A 24,369-nucleotide genomic window follows, 5' to 3' on the forward strand; every position below is an offset into this window, starting at 1 on the left:
GCTTGTATCTATTTCAGTACCTTTATGTAGCATGCTGTAATTTCTTTTCTCCTGTTCTGAATTAATGTTTTGTGAACCTTAAATCCCTATCCCCAATGTGTTTGGTATCTATGTTTGGTATGGGGCATGATAGTATTGAGCATTGCTGTCCATGACTAAAGCTTGATCCCCCTAGGATCATAACTTCTATGTTTTCTCTAGTGTTGTGTGTTCTGGTGGGCTTATAGGCATTCCAACATCTTCTATTACTGTGCATGCCCAAAGCTGACCCTTGCCTACGTACATAGGCTCTTTGCAATTCCCAACCCTTTACCCCTCTCTTTATTCCCTCAACTCTTAGAACTCTGTTTCTGCACTTGCACTATCTTCTTAGACTTAAGTTCTGCCTCCCTCGTGTGAGCCTTGCCTTGGGACCCATGAGCTCCCTCTGAACTTGGACACATGAGGGTTGGCACTTCCACACTGCACTTGTCCCTATTCTGGTTATGAAACTTGGGTGTGAGCACTGCCCGGAGTCCCATCGAGGCCCTTAGGGAACTCTGATACACTCAAGTCTGAGAAAGACTTTGGATCAGTGGTCTTTGAGTTGGTTTATCTCATAACTCAGAGAGGAAGTCAAGAATCAGGCTCCCTCTGGTTGTAATTTTTCTTTGTACTTTTTCTGATGTAATTTATTATTCCTGGTTTGTAATAATTTGTAATGAACATTTGGGGCTGGCTAGTGAAAGAGGGTTGGGTGATTATGCATGCAAGGGTAGAAAATACGCCTATAGGACTTCTTTTAATTCTGCACTTTCAAACTGCATTAGAAAATATGCCTATAGGACTTCTTTTAATTCTGCACTTTCAAACTAGATTAGAAATCATGTCTCTAGGACTTATACTAAATCCTGCTTGTTCAGTTTCACACCTAGATAACCTGCCTATAGGTCGTATTCGAATTCTGCATGCCACTTAGATATCATGCTTTAGGTTCCAAACGGCCATAAATAAGTATCACATTCGTAATTTTGAAATCAGTAACATATAGAAATCATGCTTGCATGGATTCTTAAATAAAATCAGACTCGTTTCATTCCCATTCAATATTAGATATCCTGTTCATAGGGATTAAAAATCAGTAATAGTAGATACTATCACCTGTAGAACCTGTAACTAGTCTAATTTAATTTTGTCCCTTCTGAACTTCTTTTAATAATCTAATCCCCTTACTTAACAAGGTTTAGCAAGCATGCCTATAGGATTTCAAAAAATTTATTTCGAGTTTTTACTGTCTTACGACCTTCTGAATTGAAAAGACATCATGCCTATAGGACTCTGTCTAAGCACTCAGGTAAGCCTTAGGATAATAATTGTAAAACTAAATCCGCTTTGTTAATTGCTATAACCAGCAGGCAGGCCTGATTCGGACATCTTATCTGAGTTATGTAATAAACTAAGCTGCCTCAACAATTAACTTCCCTCGTCTTTATGTGCTTTAAATCAGACCTAAAAAGTATGTGCAAGTCATGCTATTTATGTGCTTTTGTTTGAGGAGGTATACTTGAGCCTTATATGCTTATGTGTTTCCCCCTTTAATGTGTAGTCTTTATATGTTTTGTATGTCGCCTTAGAATTTTTACCTTTAAAACTTTAAATAAGCCTGATACCCCTCCCTTTTAGGATTAGTAGTCCTAAATGCCTCCGGGACTGATAGGAATGGGACGGGTAATAACATGTAATAAGTAATCGAGACCAATCCGTGCTTTAATACCTTAACGGGGTGGGAAGGGTAGATATGGATATGATGACCGGTGCGCTAATACCACGTGTAGCCCCTCTTCTGAGGAGTGATTACCGGGTATTGCATTGATGTGATCCATATTTTAAATAAACCTAGGACCCCCTTTCCCTTATTTCCCTTTTCTTTTAAAAGCATTGCAACTCCTTGTTTAAAATCAGCTCTTTGATTGTTCTTTCAAATTTGTTTACTTTCAAACCATTATGTATTGAAATCCCCTCTTACTTGAGCCCTATCTGCTTACATGTTAATTGTACCCCAAATTCACAATAACTGTCTGGCCGGGAACCACACTAGTGGATCCTGAGGGGTGCCTAACACCTTCCCCTTAAGATAATTTCAAGCCCTTACCCAATCTCTGGTTATTCAAGCAAGCTTAGAGTTGAATTTCTATTGGTGTCGTAATGCACCTTAATCATTAGGTGGCAACTCTTCAAATGCAAACCCAGTTCCCTATAGGAATGAGTTGTCCCTCCAAATGTCATAAACCCGATTTCGCGAGAAAAAGGGGGCGCGACACTAGATATCTGTAAAACCAGCAGATCCTCTAAGTCCAAATTGAATCGTAGCCTATTCGAAACTCATCCGAGTCCCTTGGGCTCCAAACCAAACATGCACACAAGTGTAATAACATCATATGAATTTGCTCGGGCGATCAAAATATTAAAATAACACCTAGAACTACGAATCAGACATCAAAATGCATGAAATTTTCAATGAAACCTAAGAACTTTTAAATTCACAAACGAACATCCGAATCACACCAAATCAACTCTGTTTTGCACCAAGTTTTGCAGACAAGTCATAAATAGTAAAATGAACCTATACCAATTATCGGAACCAAATCCGAACCCGGTAGCTATAAAGTCAACCTATGGTCAAACTTCGGATTCCTTAAACCTTCAAATTACTAGTTTTTAACAAATCACGTTAAATCAAGTTAGGACTTTCGAATTCAATTCTGGGCGTCCAAAATCATGATGCGGAGCCACCGGGGTCGTCAAAATACCGATTCGGGTCCGTTTACATAAAATATTGACTGTAGACAACTCAAATCATTTTTAAGGCTCAAATCCATATTTTCTTCAGTTTTTCACATAATTTTTTTGGAATAAGACGGAATGCACACGTAAATCGAAAAATACTAAAACTCAAAATGATCTATCGGGTCATCATATCCAGAGCTCTCAATTAATTTTGTACTATCACATATTCAACATCTATATGGTGAATATCTCTTTCAAGGAGAAAGTAATACTATTATGGTAATGGTCAAAATCATTATAGGAAAGATATGTTGCTTCCATTACTTTTGCCCTGTAATAATCACAATGTCATAATATTTTGGCACAATCACTATAGGTATGTGATCAATGGCCATTCATGCCAGAATAATAAAATTATTTTCTTATTTCATCTCAAACCTACTTCTATAGGTGAGTGTGGTATATTCACTACCACTAGCACGTTCATATTCTTCCAAGAATGAATATGAACTCATAAATCCCATGTTGTCACATTCATATCATGTATGGACCATAATCATCTATATGTGCTTTATAAAATTTTATGTCAAATCGATGACAAATATTAATTTCGTCTATTGCCACATCGACATCTATTGATACCTTTACGGTAATAATTTTGTCTTCTTTCAGACTTATCACATACTACTACCACATTCTATTAAGTGAATGAGAATGAAGCAAATTCAATGGGACGTATTTTCACTTCTTGTGCTCACAATCATACATGAATTTGATCATGGCAAGACATAAAAGTTTTATCACGTTTGGTGGTTATAAGTTCTAACAAGCTTTGTTAGAGTTATAATCAATTTTTTTTTATATTTAAAATCAAATTGTAGAATTTCAACAATTTAAAAGAGAAAAATAAGGTAAAATACTCATCTTAAATCCAGAATTTATTCCTGAACGAAGTTCATGGAACAATTGACAATCATTATGCTCTATATTATATACAAGTTGAGCACCATGCATGTATCCCATAGCTTGGTGACCAAAGCTGATGCCTAGTATAGGAATATCAATGCATTTTCGCAAGAGCCTCATGCAAATTCCTATATCTTCTCTCCACGGGTGGTTTAATTTTTGAAACTTTAGACAACTAACTAATAGTATATCTACAAATTAAAACAAGCGCCCTCTACTCAATTGATTAGAGTCTCGTGCTAATAACGTGTTATACAACAATAAAAGAAGAATAAGAATATCGCAGAGAAAAGTAGAGAGAATTCTTATTGATTTTCAGAGTAGTTACAATGGGATAAAACCTCTTTATTTATAGAGAAAAAGTAATTTAGTCGCAAATTAACAAATTTTAAATTCTGTCTTAAAAAATAGACATTTTCTATAACTAAAATACTATTTATAACGGTGATCATATTTTAACGAGTAGTCTTAAAAGTAGCTATTTATGCAAATGACCACATGTATATAAGCTGGTAATAAAGAAGACCCGGTTCATAAGTGGTCTCCTCCGTCAATGGCGAAGCTGAAGACGGATTCTCCTCTCTCTCGTCGCATAGTCCTCTCCTTCTTGCACTTTCTAGATTCTGGTACGCCTCTGTCCATTGCCCCACATATATATATATATATATATATATATATATATATATATATACATGTGTGTGTATGTATGTATATAATTGTGTTGAAATGAATCCATACAAGATGTTTCTCTTTTCTGGACATAGCTAGTCAAGATCAGTCTATAGGAGTACTTATAGATCAGAAATTTGTATGGATTAAAAGGAAAAATAAAGCTTCAATAGGTATGCTGTTCAGCATTGAGACACATGGTGCTAAATTAGCGAAAACCAGTTTATTTCATAAAAGGAAATCAAGTTATCGGGCCACTAGTATTAAAGTGAAACTACTGGCTGATTCTAGGCAGGGATGATAATATCTGTAGTGGACTGCATATATATAGTTATCGCGCTGACTAAGTTTCCCTTTAAGGGGATTAGGATTAGAATCTTATAAGGGCAGCTCCATGGATTTGATGCTCTACAGCCAAACTTCAATATGAGGCCTAAAATATGTTTCTTAAAATTCGTATATATTTTTATCTGATATGACAGCTTGAGAAAAAAATGTGAAATAAAATTATTCAATGACCCTTGTTGTTGCAAAACAGGCAGATAAGTGAGAAGGGGAAAGAAAAGAGATCTTCATTTCATGAAGTACAATAATTGAGTAAATTGAATGTTGTGCCACCTAACTTGAGTCGTGGGTACAACATTAGGGACTTGTATATAGCAACTGATGTGGTTCTAGGTTAGAAGGCATTGTTTATTGAGATTAAAGAGTTACATTTTCTTTTGAGAATGAGTATCCTACCAAGGTTTGAAGAGAACTGCAAATAGGAACTTCCTGTTGCAGATTTTTAGCATTTAGAATACTGTTGGGATTCCTAACATAGTTGTTAGGCAAGTAAATCACATATCTATCTTCGATTTTGAGCTAAGATACAATTTGACTGTATCCCTATGGTATGAAATTGTTGGGTGATCCATGAAGCAACTGTAAATGAATTCCAACGTGATTGTGCTTGCATGTGAGCAGCATAGATTAAAAAAGTGAAAAAAAGATCATAAGCCAAAAAAATTTGAAAAAGCTCCTTACTAACTGCTTTGAAAGAATAAACAGAAGTAAGAGAGAATCATAATGAGCAAATGATATTACTAGAAAAAAGAATAAGCTAAAACATTAAGTGAAAAAGAAAAAGCCCTAACCATCATTGGTCATAGCCATCACTACCGTCTCTCATCCCCCACTGCAAAGTCTGCTCAGCCATATAACCATGCTTTCGTCATCCAGCCTTTTGGTGAGTAAAGGCTGGCCACCCGCTTCCATGAACCGTTGTTGTTAACCATTTACAACCATTATACCTCTCTCCAACCTTGGTGCTACATCCTCCGGCACCTCCCTGCCTTGTTAAATTTATTCACGATTCCTAGTCTGGCACCCTGTCACTAAGCCTCCTTTACTAATAACATTTATCCATGATTTGAGTTTGAGACTTTTAGCTGAACAAATAAAGGTTGAATCTTGTGCATTTGGAGTGCGACCCTCTAACCATAGAAAATCCATCAATAAACGTCTACAACCTGCCCCCCCCCCTCTCTCTCTCTCTCAGTAGCTCATGTGCACGTATTACTTCCTCTTCTGTAGCCCCTTCACTATTGGGTGGAAGTCCTAGCACAGCTTGACTGGGGGAAGAATTGGGAAATACCAAATCTTTTTTGGAAACCTCAATGCTATGAATAAAGCTATTTCGATGTTATATTATTTGGTGCATGCTACTTTCTTGTTTCTATTAGTCATGGTTATTTTTCTGTTTTTATCCTGTTAAATTGTGAATTCTCCTCAAGTCTTACTTTCAATGTGGAGTGAATTAATTTTGCATCTACTGACTCTGTGTATTCCTTGTTACATAGTTGAACCTGCTTCTGGAGTTGATGATGAAGGACTTGAGGTTGTTAAGCAATGTCTATCAGAGGCCTTTAAGATTGATCCATCATCTGCTGGTTATGCCTCAAGTTCAGATTCCTTAGTGGACATATTCAGTTCACGAGAAGCGATTGAGCAAAGCCAAATAAATTTAGATCTCAGGCATGATGTATCTTCATCAGATGATCCTTGTTCATCATCAGGACAGAAGGTAGCAGATGCTAAAGATACAGATGGATCTCAGTTTCTGGTCTAATTCTACCTTTTTTGTCTTGATATTCTCTTAATTTTGTGTACTTATCTTTCCAGATTTTGATTCTTTTTGATATTTTCTCCACAGTTCATGTATTTTAGGTCTATGTTATGTTACTTCTATCTACATGTTTGGTTTCTCCTTTCTGTCTTCTATATAGTGGCACATCAGTTATGCAATCAGTAAACCTGTGAGGTCTAAATTCATTCTGCTGTCTACATCTACATCTGCTCTTATTTTCTATCACCATATTGACAATAATAGTTTCCCCTCATGGTTTGGCAAAAGTGGGATATCTGGGGCATGACCATGATATGTGCTTGATGCTATGGAATTTTCTGGATAGATTCAGATTTTGGTTAGGAAAGGAAAATTTAAACCAAATTCTGTTGCTAGACAATCTTTTCTTGAAAGAACTTTAGTTTTTAAGGATGGAGTTGGTTCAAGCTATCATTGAAATGATCATCAAATGCTTACATCTTGTAATACTGTGTGCTTGGCTGTACAGCCATGGCAGAGGACTTATTGTGCATTCTCTGTTGATGTTGACATTTGTTATAATCATAACCTATTTGGATCAAACATTAGCTACTTTTAATCTCCTTCATATTTTGCAACCAATCTGTGAGTGAACTTTTAGTCTGTGGTACCCTTTTACTTTCCACATACTTGTGCATGATTTACCTTTACCTGATTTTGTTTTCTCTAAACAGGCTGAAGAACGGACAAAAGAAGCTCCCACTTTTGGTAAGGCTAGGTTCCAAGTGCCTAGATTTTTATAATATCTCAATGAAGACCTCTGTACTAGTGTACCACACTTGACCTTCTTACTGTTACTCTTTCGTGTCCATACGTTTGTGCTGTCATTCAATTTTTATCTCATGTCATTTTCAGTGACTTTCAAGGCTTGCTTGTAGCATGCTTAAGCTCTGAAGTTATGTGAAGCCCAAGTTAGAGGGTCCCCCTTACTTAGGTGGCTCATGACTGCAAGCTCCAAGGGACTAAGATATATGCCTCATCGCCTTGAATTCTGTCTTTAAGAGGGCTACACTTGGCAACAGATATAGTTGGCAAAACAATAGAGTAATTATTAAAATTTGTGATTAAGGAACTTTTTTGGTGGTCAGGATATGAAATTAGAGAAGTGATATACAAGCCTAGTCACTAAAAACTTAAAAACTGTATTTTTACGTCTAAATAAAAAATTTAAAATAGTTTTTCAACTTGCTTGACATGATTTTTATTTCATGTATTTTGCCTAGTTCTATTTTTTTTTAAATTCGTTTATCCTAAATGATCATTGTTTGTGTTTATAGTGATTCTTACTTGCTACATGTCCTTTTATGGCAGCAAGTGAATAATTATTCGCTTTTTCCTGCATATATTTATATATGTAGGTCTGATATATGTGTTTGTATTTTATTTTTTCTTTATTAGCAATCTCTTCTCTAAAGCGCACGATTTGAATTGAGCTTTACGTTGAATGCCCTAACATGTTTTTTGCTTTTCAAAACTCTGGTCAATCTTTTTGGCAATGAGTTCATTAATACCTCAAATCTAGTTGCCTTTTACTTTTATTTTTTCTCATAGTTTCACAGTAATTCTTTATACTTAAGCAAACCATGAAAAATAAGGTCAAAATTTACACACACACATATATGTATGTATGTATGCATGTATGTATGTCTGTATGTATATATGTATATAATATGTATGTATGTACGTATGTAAAGGATAGACTGGGGGTTCATTTTTCTTTTTGGTTCTAATTGTGGTGACACACAATCTTCTAATTGTTTTTCTCATATATATAATCATTACCTTTCTCAAAAAACAACAACAAAAAAAAAGACAGGAAATATAGAAGAGTTTCCAGTAACTACGGATTTACAGCTGGGGTTTGCCTTGAACCTGTACTTGTTGTATAGGTATGGATGAGTTAACCAATAGTATACATTGTGAGGTTTCATGGTGAATGCTAGTCGCCAGTGATATTCTGTCAAACAAGCTATGTATTCAATAAAAGTTTTGAATTATGGAGAAGTACTCTTGAAGATAACAATTTAGATTCTCTACTTCTTGTATGCATCTTGTATATTGGAGACTTTCCTCCCTACTGCACGTCAATAAGTTCACCTTACAAGAGAGTAACAGTTTTAGATTAGTATAAATTATACAAACTCTATACGCTACAAATTAAACCCATAAGATAAATGAAGGTGAAGTCTCGATTTAAACGAAATGAAGGTGAAGTGAGGTTAGACAAGATTGTGGTTTCTAAATGTAGAAAGTCAGATATCTAGTTAAGTCTTCCAGCAGAATGACATTATAGATGAAGATGTAACACATTAGATTAAATTAGTATGACTAAAATGGTGTGCTTTGATAAAAAGATACTTAACGAAGGGAAAGGCAAGTTTCATAAAAAAGGGTTATCATTCTGCAATGTTATATAGGGGTGAACGTTGGTCCTCTAAGTCCAACATGTCCACAATATTGATGTCCCAAAAATGCGAATGTTAAGATGAATGTACCGTTATACTAGATTGAGCAAGACTAGAAATGACCACAACCAAGGGTGCAAGTAGCACACAAAGGGGATAAAATGATAGAAGCTCGTCTAAGATGGTCTGGCTATTTCCTACGTAAACTGAGGTAGCATCGGTCTGTAGGTACTACGATAATTGAAGGTGCTAAAAGAATTACCAGGTAGATTTAAAATCAAATGGAGAAAGTTGTCTCAAGAGATCTACAACCTCTCATAATAAATACAGACTTAGCTAAGAACGGAAGTAAAAAATCTATTGAGACTATAACTAGTTGTATTAAGGTTTAGTTGTTGTAGCACTTACATTAGGTCTAGTGTTTGCGGGGAGTCTTTCTATTCTGGATAAGATGTACATGCCTGTCTTTAGGAGAAGCAACTGTCACTCGTGACAATGGATGCCTGGTTATATTAAACTATCCTCAATCTCTTTCTCTAAAAGCTAGATTTTTCTCTTCCCTTCTCCTTTTGACCCAAGCAAAAGGAGTATGCATTTCCTCTTAGTATGAGAAAACGAGGTCGAAATCTAGTTCTATTTATCATTCAAAGAGTTAGAAAACTAGACCTACTGTCAAAGGTTGGGTTCTCTAGGGGGTAGGCTCCTATGCGTTGCATTATGTAAGTTGGGCTGCTCCAGCTGAAGTGCATTAGAAACTTTTGTCCGTGGGATTGTCGGGGAAAAACCCGATATAGGACTCCTTTTAATCCGAATAGAGACGTACGCTAGTATACGGATAAGTGTGATGATGTAATGAACCTATAGATTGGTACCATATAGACAATTTTAGTATTTGAATGAAATGGGCCGAGTAGAGCGGGGTGTTTATACTTATAGAGATCATATAGATTACATCCAACTTGTTTAGGATTTAAGTGTAGTTGATTGATTGTTAGATGTAACAAAATCATTCTTGTAAGCTACATCTGTGTTGCTATTTTCTGGTCCATACAAAATTATTCTTCTAAGCTAACTGTCTTGCTAATTTCTAGCCCATCTTCTTTGTACTCCTATAATTCATTTGTATTTGGGTTAATTATTTCCCGTAGAATGTGGATGTGGGCCTTTAGTTAAAAATGACATAGATGTAGGCTACACACATGGTTACAAAGTATAGCAAGTATGGGCACCTACTTTTCTTGTAATCCTTTTTTTTTCCTGTTAGCTATTGATGCACGTTCTTGGGTGGCCTTTTCTTCGCCATACCAAATGCATCATCCAAATGTTTTAAACCTTGTTTTGCCTTCTTTCTTTGATTATCTTACAAGATATGTTTGTGACAGTGGCCGGTAAAAGTGTCTCTCTTTCTGATTTGCCTACATTCTGTCCTGCTTTATGTTAATCAACTGATGCTGTTTATCATGCTTTGCAGGTATATCCAAGGATGAGCTCTTTGGGCAGTTTTTTGATGCCCTTGAAAAAGCTCACTATTTCAGAAGCTTGCCAGATGGAAAAGATGATCAGGCTCAGCTGGATAGAGCATCGAGGGTGTTTCACACTGCTTTGGAGGTATATATTGACAATGAGTTATTTCATTCATGCTTCTAGTATTGTAGTGTATCAGTTTTCCATACTTGATGGAATTGGTTGAGAAAACACAGCATTTAATCTTCACCTGGTGGTTTCCATTTTTTCTGTTCTACCATGAACAAAACTTAGCTTCAAAATGGTGCTTTTTCAAACATTGATGATGGTATCTTCTGTTCCCCATATGATTAAAAGTGCTTTCTAGAGTAGAAGGGCTCAAAGTTCTTTTGAAAGGGCTCGTACTCCTTTTGACATCATTTTGACCAGCTAAAAGGTGAATCTATGCAGTTGCATGAAGTCCTTCTACTCCCTTATGACATCACTACGACTGAGGTTAAAGGGGAGACTCATTGTTGTCAAAGGCTCGCTTGAGTGCGCATAAGGATATTTTCGATTAGCTTAGACGAAGCTTCAATGCATTCACCAGGGCACTAAGACATGCACTTCATCTCTACACTAAACTCTCTAAAGGGCTCATATTTCAATTGATGAATTATATTATCTATGAATAGGAATAGACATTGAGTATGTCGCAGTTTGTTTTGTTCGTATACTAGCTACTGTTGCTTCTGTCATGATTTGTCAAAATTATTGCAGTTCTTGTTCGAATATCTTCCTACCACCTTTATCGTTTATGGTTTTAGGAAATGCAAAAATCAGGATGTGCTATGTTAAATCGAAACAACCTCGCTGAGACCTTAAAATCACAAGGTACTTTCTATGTACATGTTTCTTTCTTTAAGAGTAAAGATATTTTATTGATGAAACAGCAAAGCTGAGATTACCAGTATCATAAACTATATCTCGTTTGATGTAAGGAGTCAATTAGATGTAAGAGTGTCAAAGTCATTTATGTTTTGCATTTTACACCAAAAAGAGAATATTGCAAAGAGCTATACTTTATGCAGTGTATGTCTTAAGTCTTCTTATCACAACATCTGTATTCCTTTCTCTCCATACATGCGAGAAGGCACTGTATTCCAGATTGTTTGCATTGGCTTCCTTATTTTCTTCCCTTTAAAACATTCTATAGCTTGTTTGACAATGTTTGGTTTCACCCATGGCGAACAAAATATATTTAGAAATAAACTCCAGCCTTGCTGGCTAACAGGGAACTTTAACAGTAAGTGTTTTGCAGTTTCCTCTGTTTCTTCACACTAGTAACAGCTGCTAACTGAATCGAGGCCTTTCTTCTGCGAGTCCTCATTGTTAAGCAGGCTTCATATGCTGCAATCTAAGTAATCAATGTTTAACAGGGTTTTGATAAGATTGTATTCTAGGGCCATTGTCTTCTTTCTTTCACAGAACCATTAATACTTCATAGCAAGATTCACTGTAATTCACCGTCCTCTTTTTTAGAAAAATCAATTTACTGTACTTGCTGTCCAAGTCGAAGAGTCGGTTCAATAATAACTTGTTAGCTCATTCTAGCTTACCGAAGAAGTAGGTTATGCTTTCTATTTCCCAATCTTGAATGTCTCCTGAACCTGATGTCCCTTTTATTCTCAATTATACACTTCAATATAGGCCTTCTTGTCCAGTGCCAAACTGTATAGCTAAGGAAAGGCCGTCTCAGTATATTTTTCTATAGCCAGAAATCTTCTTAGTACTTGATTTTCCTTCCATATCCAACTTTCAGCTTTACAAGATTGGTGAAATGTTCCTCTTTCTAAAAAAAAGATTGGTGACATGTTCATAGTCCCTTTGTATGTTTCCAAACAGATATTCAGTTTATTAATCCTCATTATTGCACCCTAAGAGGATGGTCTAACCGTCGATGAAGCTGGAATAAGGATCCCGGTCGAGGCAAAAAAGAAGAAGTTGCGAAATCCCGGTGGAATATTGGAAGAACGCGGGTAGGGCAGGCTTGGAGTGGCTCACTGAGTTGTTTAGTGTCATTTTTAGGACGAAGAAGATGCCCGACGAATGGAGGTGGAGTACGATAATTCCGTTGTACAAGAACAAGGGTGATATCCAAAATTGCAACAACTATAGGGGTATCAAGCTGCTAAGCCATACTATGAAAGTTTGGGATAGGGTGTTAGAAGTAAGGGTGAGGAGGAGTGTGCTTATTTCTGAGAACAGTTCCAATTCATACCAGGTCGTTTGACTACAGAAGCCATTCACCTAGTAAGAAGATTGGTGGAGCAGTATAGGGAGAGGAAGGATTTGCATATGGTGTTTATTGACCTGGAGAAAGGATATGACAAAGTTCCGACTTCCGAGAGAGGGTCTATGTGGAGATGTTTGGAGGCTAGCACTGTGCCTGTAGCCTACATTTGGGTGATTAAGGACATGTATGATGGAGCTAAGACTCGGATAAGGACAACGGGAGGAGACTCGAAACACTTTTCGGTAGTGATGGGGTTGCACCAAGGATCAACCTTAGCCCGTTTTCATTTTCCTTGGCTATGGATGCACTGACGCGCCACATTCAAGGGGAGGTGCCATGGTATATGTTATTTACGGATGACATAGTTCTGATTAACGAGACGAGATGTGGTGTTAACGAGAGGCCGGAACGTTGGAGATAGACCCTAGAGTCTAAAGGTTTCAAGTTGAGTAGGACCAAGACAGAATACTTGGAGTGCAAGTTCATCGACGTGACCCAGTAAGAGGACATGGATGTGAGGCTTGACACAGAAGTCATCCTTAAGATAGGAAGTTTCAAGTACCTTGGGTCACTAATCCAAGGAAATGGGGAGATTGACGTAGATGTCCCACATCGTATTGAAGCGGGATGGATGAAATGGAGGCTCACATCCGGTATCTTGTGTGGTAAGAATGTACCCCTAAAATTTAAAGGTAAGTTCTACAAAGTGGTGGTTAGACCGACTATGTTGTATGGGACAGAGTATTGGCCAGTCAAGAACTTTCATGCCCAGAGAATGAAAGTAGCTAAAATGAGGATGTTGAAATGGATGTGCGGGCATACCAGGTTAGATCAAATTAGAAATGAAGATATTCGAAAAAGATGGGAGTGGCCCTCGTGGAGGACAAGATGCGTGAGGCGGGGCCAATATAGTTCGAGCATGTGAAGAGGAGAAACAATGATGCTTCAGTTATGAGGTGTGAGAGGTGACGTTGGTGGATATGCGGAGAGGTAGAGGTAGATGTAGGCCAAAGAAGTATTAGGGTAAGGTGATTAGGCTGGACATGGCGCAACTTCAGTTTGCCGAGGACATGATCCTTGATAGGAGGGTGTGGAGGTCGAGGATTAGGGTAGAAGGTTAGTAGGTAGTCGAACATTTTTTCTTTTCTTTCCCATTACCGGTAGTATTAGTGTTACTATGGTATCTTCCTTATTCTTAGATTATTATTACTACATGTTGTTTGATTGCTATCTTTTGCTTCAGCTTTCTTAATATCTTGATATTGTTACGACTTGTTCTCACTGCTTTTTTTTCCCCACTCTTTCTTGCGCCGAGAGTCTATCTGAAATAATCTCTTTGCCCTCCCAGGGTAGGGGTAAGGTCTGCGTACACACTACCCTTCACTGAGTTTGTTATTGTTATTGTATAGAGCTAGGTATTTTCTTCCTATCTGCCTAAACTTTATGGTGGGAGGATGCAGATGCTCAGGTGAAATAATCGAGTTGCGCGCAAACCGGTCCAAATACCGCTGTTATCAGAAAAATGAGACTTTACTATATTTGGACCCATTTCATTCAAGGCTCACCTAGTTTCGAGAATATTTAGGAAAAGACAACTAGTTGAATCACAATTACCACATGAATTATCATTATTTCATTCTATAGGGTAACCCTGCAAAACATTTTAAGTTGCACTCAGGCTAAGCTAGTCTTGGCTCACTGTAAGCCCAACTTTCTTCCCGGCCTTAATTCAGCACATCGTCCATTTTGGTGGGCCGGAGGAGTGAGCTTTGGCTGCCTCAATAATTGGGAAGAATAATGTTGTCAAAAGGTCAGTTTCTAATTCTAAAGCAATTGATTGGCCTTGAATATCTCACAGATATGTACTCAAGGTTGATGTTTACTTGCGCAAGTCTTTAGTTCTTTCCAATGGTGAAGTTCCCTTTCTTTTTTGAAAGCGTTTGCTCAAAGTTTTCCTCTTATTTTTTTTCTTTATGGGATATTATAATAGGTAATAAAGCCATGCAGTCAAAGCTTTACTCTGATGCTATTGAGCTGTATACTTTTGCAATTGCACTTTGTGAAGATAATGCAGTTTACCATTGCAACAGGTGCGTCATTATCACAGTGATGGGGGAAATTGATTATTGCATTTTCCATGAAAAAATAGTACTTCCTCTGCTCCATTTCCTGTGACACTGTTCACTTTTCAATCTTCCGAAAAGAATGACACCCTTCTATATTTGGAAACAATTTATACTTCACATTTTACCCTTAATGGCATGCTTTTATAGCCATAAATGTCATGGCATTTTTGAAACCACAAGTTCCAAAAGTCTTTCTTTGTTTCTTAAAATCCATGCACAATCAAACAGTGCCGCATGAAATGAAATGGAGGGAGTTCTATTTTATCTTTTCTTTGAATATTCTAAAATCCGTAAATTGAATCTTTCTAACCTGTAAATAGTTATCGAGACCTATTTTAAGATGAGGTTTTTGTGATGTATCAGGGCAGCTGCTTTAACCCAAATCCACGAATACGAAGCAGCAGTTCAGGACTGCCTAAAGTCTACTGCAATCAACCCCAATTATAGCAAGGCGTATAGTAGATTGGGTTTTGTCTATTATGCTCAAGGGAAGTACCGTGATGCCATAGATAAGGGATTCACGAAAGGTTGGATCAAGAGTATCTTATCTTTTTCCTTTATTACCTTATCAAAAAAATATCTTTTTTCTTTACCGGTTATTCAGTTTGTGTGTTGTTTTTAAATTAACATCTTGGTATTTTGGAGTACATTATAGTTTTGAATTTATTGAGGATAGTCATCATTAAGCTCTGACTAACTTTGATATGTGCGTACTAGGATAGTTTGTAGTAGTCGTGTTGTTTCTCATGCTCTATAATTTTTTCAGTTAATTTCATTAGTTCATTATGAAATTTAATTTGTAATTCTTCCCATGACACATAGCAGTTCTAAAAAATGTTTTGGTGATTGCTAGCCAACTGGGGAATTTGGGATTTGTCAATGAAACCATTATACATAGGATTCTTTCAGGAAAGCTATACTGAGTCTTATTTTTCCTTTTTATTGACTTCTCTGTCTTTCAATTTTTAGAATCTTTTTTGATAAGGTTACAATATTTAGGTTTTATTGGTTCTAATTTTTAAAAATGTATAAAGGTATAGTATTCACCTGAATTTGTTTTTGTTGGAATTAACAAATATGAAATATAGTATGATGCGGGTTCCTGTAAAATTGCAAACAAGGAAAATGTAGTAAATATGATGACATATTATAAAGATGACTCGTAGCATTGAAGAATGGCTTTATAGACCTCAGCTAACATTACTGCAACTTTCTGAAATCGTGCTTATTTGGAGTTTCCACAGCCTGAAATCACGTTTTCAACAGGTTTATTTAAGTCCTCTACTTGAAAAGGAAAACTGAGTGTTGGCCAAAATGTCAAAAACACAATTGGATGTCAGACAAAAACAGATCCTCCTACTCCATTAATGAAAAAACTAAAGCACCCAAGGGTATGGCCTAATGGTCAATAAATCGGGAGGTGAACCATGAGATCTTCAAATCCCAGCGGAGACAAAAAATGCTAATGATTTCTTCCCATCTGCCTAAATCTTGGTTGGCAGGGTTACTCGATACCTATGTTGGTGGGAGGTAATAGATATCTTGTAGTACCCACTAAAGCATGACTACGAAAGTCAACTAGAACCAATTTAGAGCTAAGTTGCTCGGACACGGGTGCGGGTTTCCGACGTGGGAGCAGATCTAAAGGTCGGATCCTTCCAGATGTAAATTCTAAGATTCGGGGATACGGATCCTAGTACGAATACGGGTGCGGGTTTCCGGCTAAAAATAATTCGAAAAAATAAAAATATAAAAATATCTCTAAATTATGAGAAATTTTGTGGAACACTTACGTATAGCTTGTAAAGTGTGGATTTCTTTTTTATTTTCAAGTTGTAGATAAGTAAAGGATTGATTTGCTAGATAAGGTATGCTATTTTCTTCAAATTTACCCTAATTTTGGTTCTAATTTCGGGAATCAAATTGTATCTCGTCTCGAATTTTTTCGTCTGTCGTGGTCAAAGTACCCAAAATTGTTTGACCAGATCCGGTACGGTTCCCATACCCACAACCATACTAGTGTCGTGTCGACACGGGTGCAGCGCCTAAACAGCCATGTCGGAGCAACTTAGATTTGGAGAATAGAAAGAAAAACAAGTCGAAGAAACTGCTCTTGCCACAACTGATGTCCACCTCTAATGCCCTCGCTCTCCGTTATTTCTTTCTTCCTTCTTCCCTTATCAAGAGATAGTGAATGGAGTTCCCACCCCAAACAATCAATAATTGGATAAAAGAGAATCAAGACTGAACTGGCCTTACACATGCAAACTGGGGCATGGACTGATCTGTGACTACGAGGGACTTGTTTGGGTGAAATAAAGATCTGTGTATATTATGTGTTGCATTGTGGTGCTCGGTAATTGGTCTGGCTACTTGATCGGTATTGGTCTTGTGAAGAAGTGTAAAGAGGTTTTGCACATTATCTCTGTCATCCATGTTAGAAATTATGATGAGCAGTACCAGAATACGAACATGTGAATTTTGTTGTATAGTTAATCCCCAAGAAGAAATCTATCTCTGACGTAAACCCTTTTTTGTGAAGCATTGCAGTTGGATCCTAACAATGATTCTATCAAAGAAAATATACGGGTTAGTTTCTATTATAGATTGCAGTTAAGTTTATAGCTGAAATGGTGCTTGTGATATATTTCAAGTCTTACTCTCGTATGTTAAACTTGTAGGTAGCAGAACAGAAGTTAAAAGAAGAGCAACAGAAGAGGGAGCATGATCAGGTAACTGACAATTGTCGCATTGCAGAAGAGCTTTGTTAGATTTATTAAGTTGATAATTACTAGTTATATAATTAACACCCAGATAACGGGTTGAGCTCAATACTACCTACAGTGATTTGTCTGTCCTTCTCAAAAAAATAAAATAAGAAATTTGATATGTCTGTCTGTGGTAGCACCATCTAGTACCGCATTATTGTGTGAGAAAACTACAATGAACATGTATGATGCTTACTCATTATCTTTCTGTTTAAAAAGAAAGAGAATGGAGCATGTCTCTGTAGTCCAGCCACCTCTGACAATGTGATTATAAAATTGGCTGCGCATATCTAAGATTTGATTCCATTTATCCATTTACCATCTAATTTAGCAACGGTGAGCATTTAACTAAAATTTCATTTTGTATCCTTTGGTCTTTTGCAGAGCTCAACCTCTGCGAGTCATGGACAAGAATCAAATCAGCAGCCTGCTGGTGCATCTAGAAGTCATGCCATGCCTCCACCATTTGCATCAATGTCATTCGATGGCGATGGCATTTCTGGCATTCCTGATTTGACTAACGTGTTTATGAACATGACAAGAGATGCATTCCAAGGGCAGCATGGTCCAAACGGGTCTGAAGGAAGCAGCGACAGTGATTCAACTAACGAGCCCGGAATAAGATTAGGCAGGAACATCAATGTCAATTTTGGTGAACAGATGCCTGAAGAATTGACTGGGGCCTTGAGGTCTGTTATGGAGATGTTTTCAGGAGCACAACCTCCCAGGAATCCTCAGGACAGTACGAATGGAAGGTCAACACCAAATTGAGGCAATTAGTGGTTGAGAGCCTCATTCTTGAGTTGATAACATCTCCACCCTTTTACATGTTTCTTTTTGGTGAATGCACTCTTGCATTTGAATTGATTATTTTCCCCTCAACTTGATGTTGTAAATCCAAGATCTAAAACTCTCAGGTTTGCAGTGTAAACTTAGGTGCTTCGTTGATGCTTTTGTTTTTGCAATTTCTTTATGTAGAGGATTATATAGCCAGAAAACATAGTTATCAAAAAGCTTCAAAATGGCCTTTTTGCAGTTAACATATTGAGGTTCAAATATTCTGGTTTTATGGGAACTGGAAATATGGTCTATGTTTTGCACTGTTAGAATTATTTCTTTTGAGGAAAAGGGGACGCGAGGATCTTGGATCTCCCACTTGTGGGTAAAGTTCAGAAATGAGTAGTGTTTACTGTTCTATAATCGTCTTTATGTCCCATAACTGGTTTTTAGGTTGATTGTGATAATGCCAAAAGTTGTGTCCCATAGACTTTTTGCTTTTATTCTTCTAAATGAAATCGGATAATCATACATAGGGAAAAGACTGAAGCAGAAGGAAACTTCCTTCCTCTTTCAAAACACAAACGCAACAAGAGAGAAGAATTTCTTTGTACCCCAATACAATGTGAAAATTAACATTAATTGCTCTTTCTTTCAGAGGTTCAAGGTGGAATTTTGCTTTTTCTTTCTCTGGAAGACAGTGTAATAGAACGTACCCTAAGTTTAAAAAAGAAGAAATAATAAATGTAAGTTATCAAAAGATCTGACAAATGCAAACTAATTTAATCAGAAAAATCATACTAATGAAAACCAGGGTAAAAGAAAGAAAAACAGAGGCAGAAATGAGTCTTCGACCACCAAAAGCCATGCCCACTTCATATCCTTGTAACTATAAAACTTTGATCAAAAGCAATAAGCTTCGCAAACGACTAAAAGAATCCAAAACACAACACAATGAAAAAAGACGTATAAAAAAATCAAGTATATTATAGTAGCGAAAAATTCTCTTTTCTCGAGTTAATTTGGTTGTGGCCTTAAAGAGACCACCTTCATTGCTCAATGAGTCCCTTGTGACAAGGAGATTCCCATGTTAATAAGGAAAATAAAGAGTAAAAACTAGTGTGCATTCAAAAATAGGAAAAGAATGACAATACTTCTAGCTTCTCGAAAACTCATATTAGAGAGTATATTCAATTGCAGCCGTTGCATGGTGACAAATGGAATAAGTCAAACAAGCCATATCTTAGGACAGCATATACAAAATGTACTCGTACAACAGCAAGGACTCGATCGGCAGCGCAATGTAACTCAACAAACATGCAGCAGTTACATAGATGGGAAAAAAAAAATGCTACTCTACTAAAGTCTACAGGTCACTTCACTCGTGATTTATTTGGATTAAGGACCTCATTATATTTTGCCGCCATTTCAAAGAAGTCAAGCCAATCTGTGTGTACGGTTAAAACCGGGCCTACCCGATTATGCTATTTGATCGGGACCAGGGAACTGCATCAAGGGTTAGCTTCGTAATGGATCAGACCAGAATACGGAGACGAGGTATCGAGTCCAAGGATCAAGGTGCCTGTCGAGATCGAGGCCAGCAACGATCGAGACCAAATATGACAGACTTCGAGCAAAGCGCAATAACGAAAAAGCGAGATATCCGTGACCAGCCAGAGATCATGGCGTAAATCTCGAAACACATCAAATCAGGGGCGGTTATCTAGTTAATCATGGGATTTACTTCCGGAATTAGGATTGTACCATAAATAGGATTCCTCTACTATATAAAAGGGATCCTAATCATCTTGTAAACACCTTACGTTCACGCAGATCAAAGCAATACAATATTCTCTCATTTACATTCTCTTGTTTATCAGTGTGTTGCATTTTATCTGTTCTTGCACAACTAGCTTGAGGGTATTCAAGCTTGAGGGCTAAGCTCTGTTCAAACATCAGTTTGCTTTATATTATTGTCAATCTTCATTACTTGTCTTTACATTTATCAATTGGTATTAGGTGAAATCACATATCCTTAAAACCACATTATAAGTTTAATTGTTATTAGGGTTTTTAGGGTATACAGTTTGGCGCCCACCGTGGGGCTAAGCATAATAGTGCTTGCCTAGTATTAATCTTTCATAACACAAATTGCTTTACGCTTGTTCTCGTAAGTATCTTTGATTTCAGGAATACATGTCAAACTCTCAAGCAGTGCCCACTCAAACAGACGCCGACCTTGGTCTTCATGGCGAGAACGAGAACATAGTTGCCCCGTGAAACGGAGTACCTCTAGTCAATCTCGATGGACCCCCGGCCATAGATCCAACTGATGTCGGTTCTCGTATTGCCATTCATGGAAATTTAGGCGCCGACCCTGAAAATAGCATCCGCAGAGACGCCCGAGCGACCGAACAGAACGCACAAAGCGGAGAAGAAGGTGGGATTAGACTTCAAATGATATTTGAAATGTTGCAAACTCAGCAAGCTACGATACTGCAGCTCCAAAATCAGAATCAAGCACCAAGCAGAATTGAGCTCGATGCATCAGAGGAAGTCATTCACAGGGTCGAACCTCTACCAGAGAAATCGAATGATAATGGATCGGTAACTGACCCCGCCATCATGAAGATGCTCGAGGAGCTCACTAAACGGATCGAATAAGGAGAAAAGAAAATCGAGGCTAATGATAAAAAGGTAGAAACATACAACTCACAGGTTGATCAAATACCGGGGGTGATAATAGGTGAATTAGACTATAATTAGACCTTAAAGAACCACATTTTTGTATAGCTTTGTTGTAAAAAGTGATAACCAAATGCTCTGATTAGTACTTTTCATGATTTTCAGGTTATATCCAAAGAAATAAGTCGATGGAGCAAGTTTGGGATCAATTACGGAGAAAAGGAGGCCAATCAAACAATGCCCAATAAATGCACCAAGTGAAAAGTCAAAGGAAGGCAAAAGTTGGCCTGCCGCGGTCAGACCGTAACCGCGGTAGGACCGCGGCAGAGTAGAGATGAAGATTCAGAGACCCCTTTTGGCCGCGGTCTCGGCGTAACCGCGGCAGGACCGCAGCAGAACGCGAAATAGCCAGGGACAAAAGTGTCAAGTCGGGAAAACTTGGTGTAAAACCCTTATAAAATGTAGGATTTCGGCCTCATTAGGTCGGATTTTGTTTAGAGAGTTCTTGGGCAAGAAACACAAGTGTGAGAGATCACCCAAAAACATCATAGTTCGTTATTTCATCTTTTTCTTGCAATTTTCCATGATGAATATTATCGTAGATTATCTTTACGTTGTTATGAGTAGCTAAATACTTTAGTCTAAAGTTTTGATGGAACCTATTGAAGGATGAACTTCTTGATTATGTTCATATAGTTTGCCGGTTAATCTCTATTTGTTCAATTACGTGTTTATTGTAGTTAATTGACAGGATCCTCAATTAGCTGTGCCTATTTAGTGTGCATAACTCGGGAGAGAGTGCATATTTAGGTAATTATTGAACAACACCACTCCCAAAGTATAAGAGGGATCTATAATTGCGGGTTTAAAGGCGAGATTAGGGATAACGAAGCCTTGGGTGTGATCTAAAGTGAGCTGTAATAATCAAAGCCAGCTAGCGTAGCTCGGGAGAGTGCGTCTAGTAAATTATCGCAATTACTCGGGAGAGATTTACGGTAATAAGAGTGCTCATGATTGATAGAGATATTTTGGGTGAATCTATATGCAACGTAACCGGAAGGGATTCCATCAATAGGGGAAATCACTACCTTAGAACCTTCTCATTATTGTTTTCAATCCAAGAATATTTAGTTTACAGCTGTTAGTTATTTACTTTCAATATTAGTTAGTAGAAATACCATCCAATATTGTTTACAAAGTTTGGGAAATTGATTATAAAGGATTTAATGATTCCGATAAAGGTAATTGATAGGTTAATTCTCTGTGGGATTCGACTCCGGACTTGTAAACCGGATTATATTTGCAACGACCGCATTGTCCTTTTTAGAAGGCATAGTTGGGCGTGATCAGGGGGCACCCCCGATTCTAAAGGGTTTGGATTCGAAGAAGTTCGTACAGAAGCCTTTCCCACCAAGTGCGGCTCCGAAGCCCATTCCAAAGAAGTTTCGTGTGCCATAAATTCCCAAGTACAATGGAACCACTGATCCTAGTGAGCATGCCACTTCTTATACATGCGCAATAAAAGGAAATGACTTAGAGGATGATGAAATTGAATCTGTCCTGTTGAAAAAGTTTGGAGAAACTTTATCGAAGGGGGCGATGATATGGTACCACAATTTGTCGCCCAATTCTATCGATTCCTTTGCCATGCTTGCTGATTCATTCGTAAAGGCACACGCCGGAGCAATAAAGATTGCGACTAGGAAGTAGGACCTCTTCAAAGTAAGACAAGAGGACAATTAAATGCTAAGGGAATTTATATCTCGGTTCCAGATGGAACGCATGGGCCTACCCCCGATCACAGATGATTTGTCTGTCCTAGCCTTCACTCAAGGTTTGAACGAGCAAAGTTCGGTAGCATCACGATAACTAAAATAAAATTTGATTGAATATCCAGCTGTGACCTGGGCCGACGTACATAATCGATACCAATCGAAGATCAGAGTCGAGGATGATCAATTAGGAGCCCCATCCGGTTCCATTTACCCAAATAGATCAGAAGGTAGGATTCAAAGAGACATCGACAGAGAGCCCCGATCAAACTGAGATCGATACCAACCATAGAGCGCAAATCGTAGAAATAGTGGACCGGGACATAATCCTGTTCGGAATGATCGAAGGAATGATCAAGGACAAAGTTCCCGAGGGCTAATGAGTAAGAATGGTTCGACAAACATGCCGAGCCCAAGGAAGCTCCACGATTATCAGAATACAACTTCAGCATCGATGCATCGGGTATTGTATCAGCCATTGGACGAATCAAAGATACTAGGTGGCCCAGACCCTTGGAGACCGATCCGGCTCAAAGGAACCCTAATCAAATATGCAAATACCATGGAACTCATGGTCACAAAAGCAAAGACTGCAGACAGTTAAGAGAGGAGGTAGCTCGTTTATTCAACGAGGGTCACCTTCGAGAATTCTTGAGTGACCGAGCTAAAAATCACTTCAGGGACAGGGATGCGAACAGGAAAAACGAACAGGAAGAACCGCAGCACGTGATTCATATGATCGTTGGTGGGGTCGATATTCCTCAAGGCCTGATATTTAAACGCACCAAAGTGACAATCACAAGGGAAAAGCGTGCTCGAGACTACTTACCAGAAGATACCTTATCTTGCAACGATGAGGACGCTGAAGGGATCGAACAACCTCACAATGATGCACTGATAATATCTATCCTTATGAATAAAATTCAAGTTAAATGTGTGTTGGTTGATCCAGGTAGCTCGGCAAACATTATTCGATCGTGGGTCGTAGAGCAACTCGGCCTCCAGGATCAAATCATGCCTGCAGCTCGAGTACTCAATGGTTTCAACATGGCAAGCGAAACCAACATAGGGGAAATAATATTACCAGTAAACATGTTCGGGACTATCCAGGAGACAAAGTTCTATGTAATCGAAGGTGATATGACATACAACGCACTGCTCGGAAGACCTTGGATTCATAATATGAGGTCAGTACCTTCGACGCTCCTTCATGTCTTGAAATTTCCAACACGGAAGGAATCAAAACGGTGTACGACAAACAACCCGCCACCAAAGAGATGTTTGCAATTGACGAAGTAGTACCGGTATCGATGCTTTCATCAGCAAAGGAATCAAAGCCGAAGGAAAAACAAGAAGTCAAATAGCAACCACAGGTGCCGGCCTCAGCCCCGTCGGAGGAGCAGGAGATCTTCGAGGATGAAGATTTTATGATACCTCGAACCTTCATGACCTCCGATGATTCTGATGCAACGAAGTCAATGGTCGAGGATCTGGAACAAATCATATTGATTGAGCATCTTCCCGATCAAAAGATATACCCGGGCACGGGG

At 38.0% G+C, this 24,369-nt stretch overlaps 1 protein-coding gene across 2 annotated transcripts; it reads left to right on the forward strand.

The window, feature by feature from the left end:
• The first annotated feature begins 4,250 nt into the window (after positions 1-4,250).
• Positions 4,251-18,691, forward strand: LOC109244107 (small glutamine-rich tetratricopeptide repeat-containing protein). Of its 2 annotated transcripts, none has more exons than XM_019411140.1 (10): positions 4,251-4,358; positions 6,243-6,505; positions 7,222-7,255; positions 10,424-10,560; positions 11,223-11,289; positions 14,682-14,781; positions 15,181-15,344; positions 17,360-17,406; positions 17,499-17,549; positions 17,970-18,691. In XM_019411140.1, exons 1-10 carry the CDS (start codon positions 4,286-4,288, stop codon positions 18,354-18,356), a joined length of 1,323 nt encoding a protein of 440 aa, XP_019266685.1. In that variant the 5' UTR covers positions 4,251-4,285; the 3' UTR covers positions 18,357-18,691. The 2 variants fall into 2 exon arrangements, with proteins under 2 accessions (XP_019266685.1, XP_019266687.1); XM_019411142.1 differs by having other exon boundaries at positions 6,243-6,466.
• Positions 18,692-24,369: the final 5,678 nt, after the last annotated feature.

Source organism: Nicotiana attenuata, unplaced genomic scaffold (assembly GCF_001879085.1).
Source record: "Nicotiana attenuata strain UT unplaced genomic scaffold, NIATTr2, whole genome shotgun sequence".
Taxonomy (NCBI): domain Eukaryota; kingdom Viridiplantae; phylum Streptophyta; class Magnoliopsida; order Solanales; family Solanaceae; genus Nicotiana; species Nicotiana attenuata.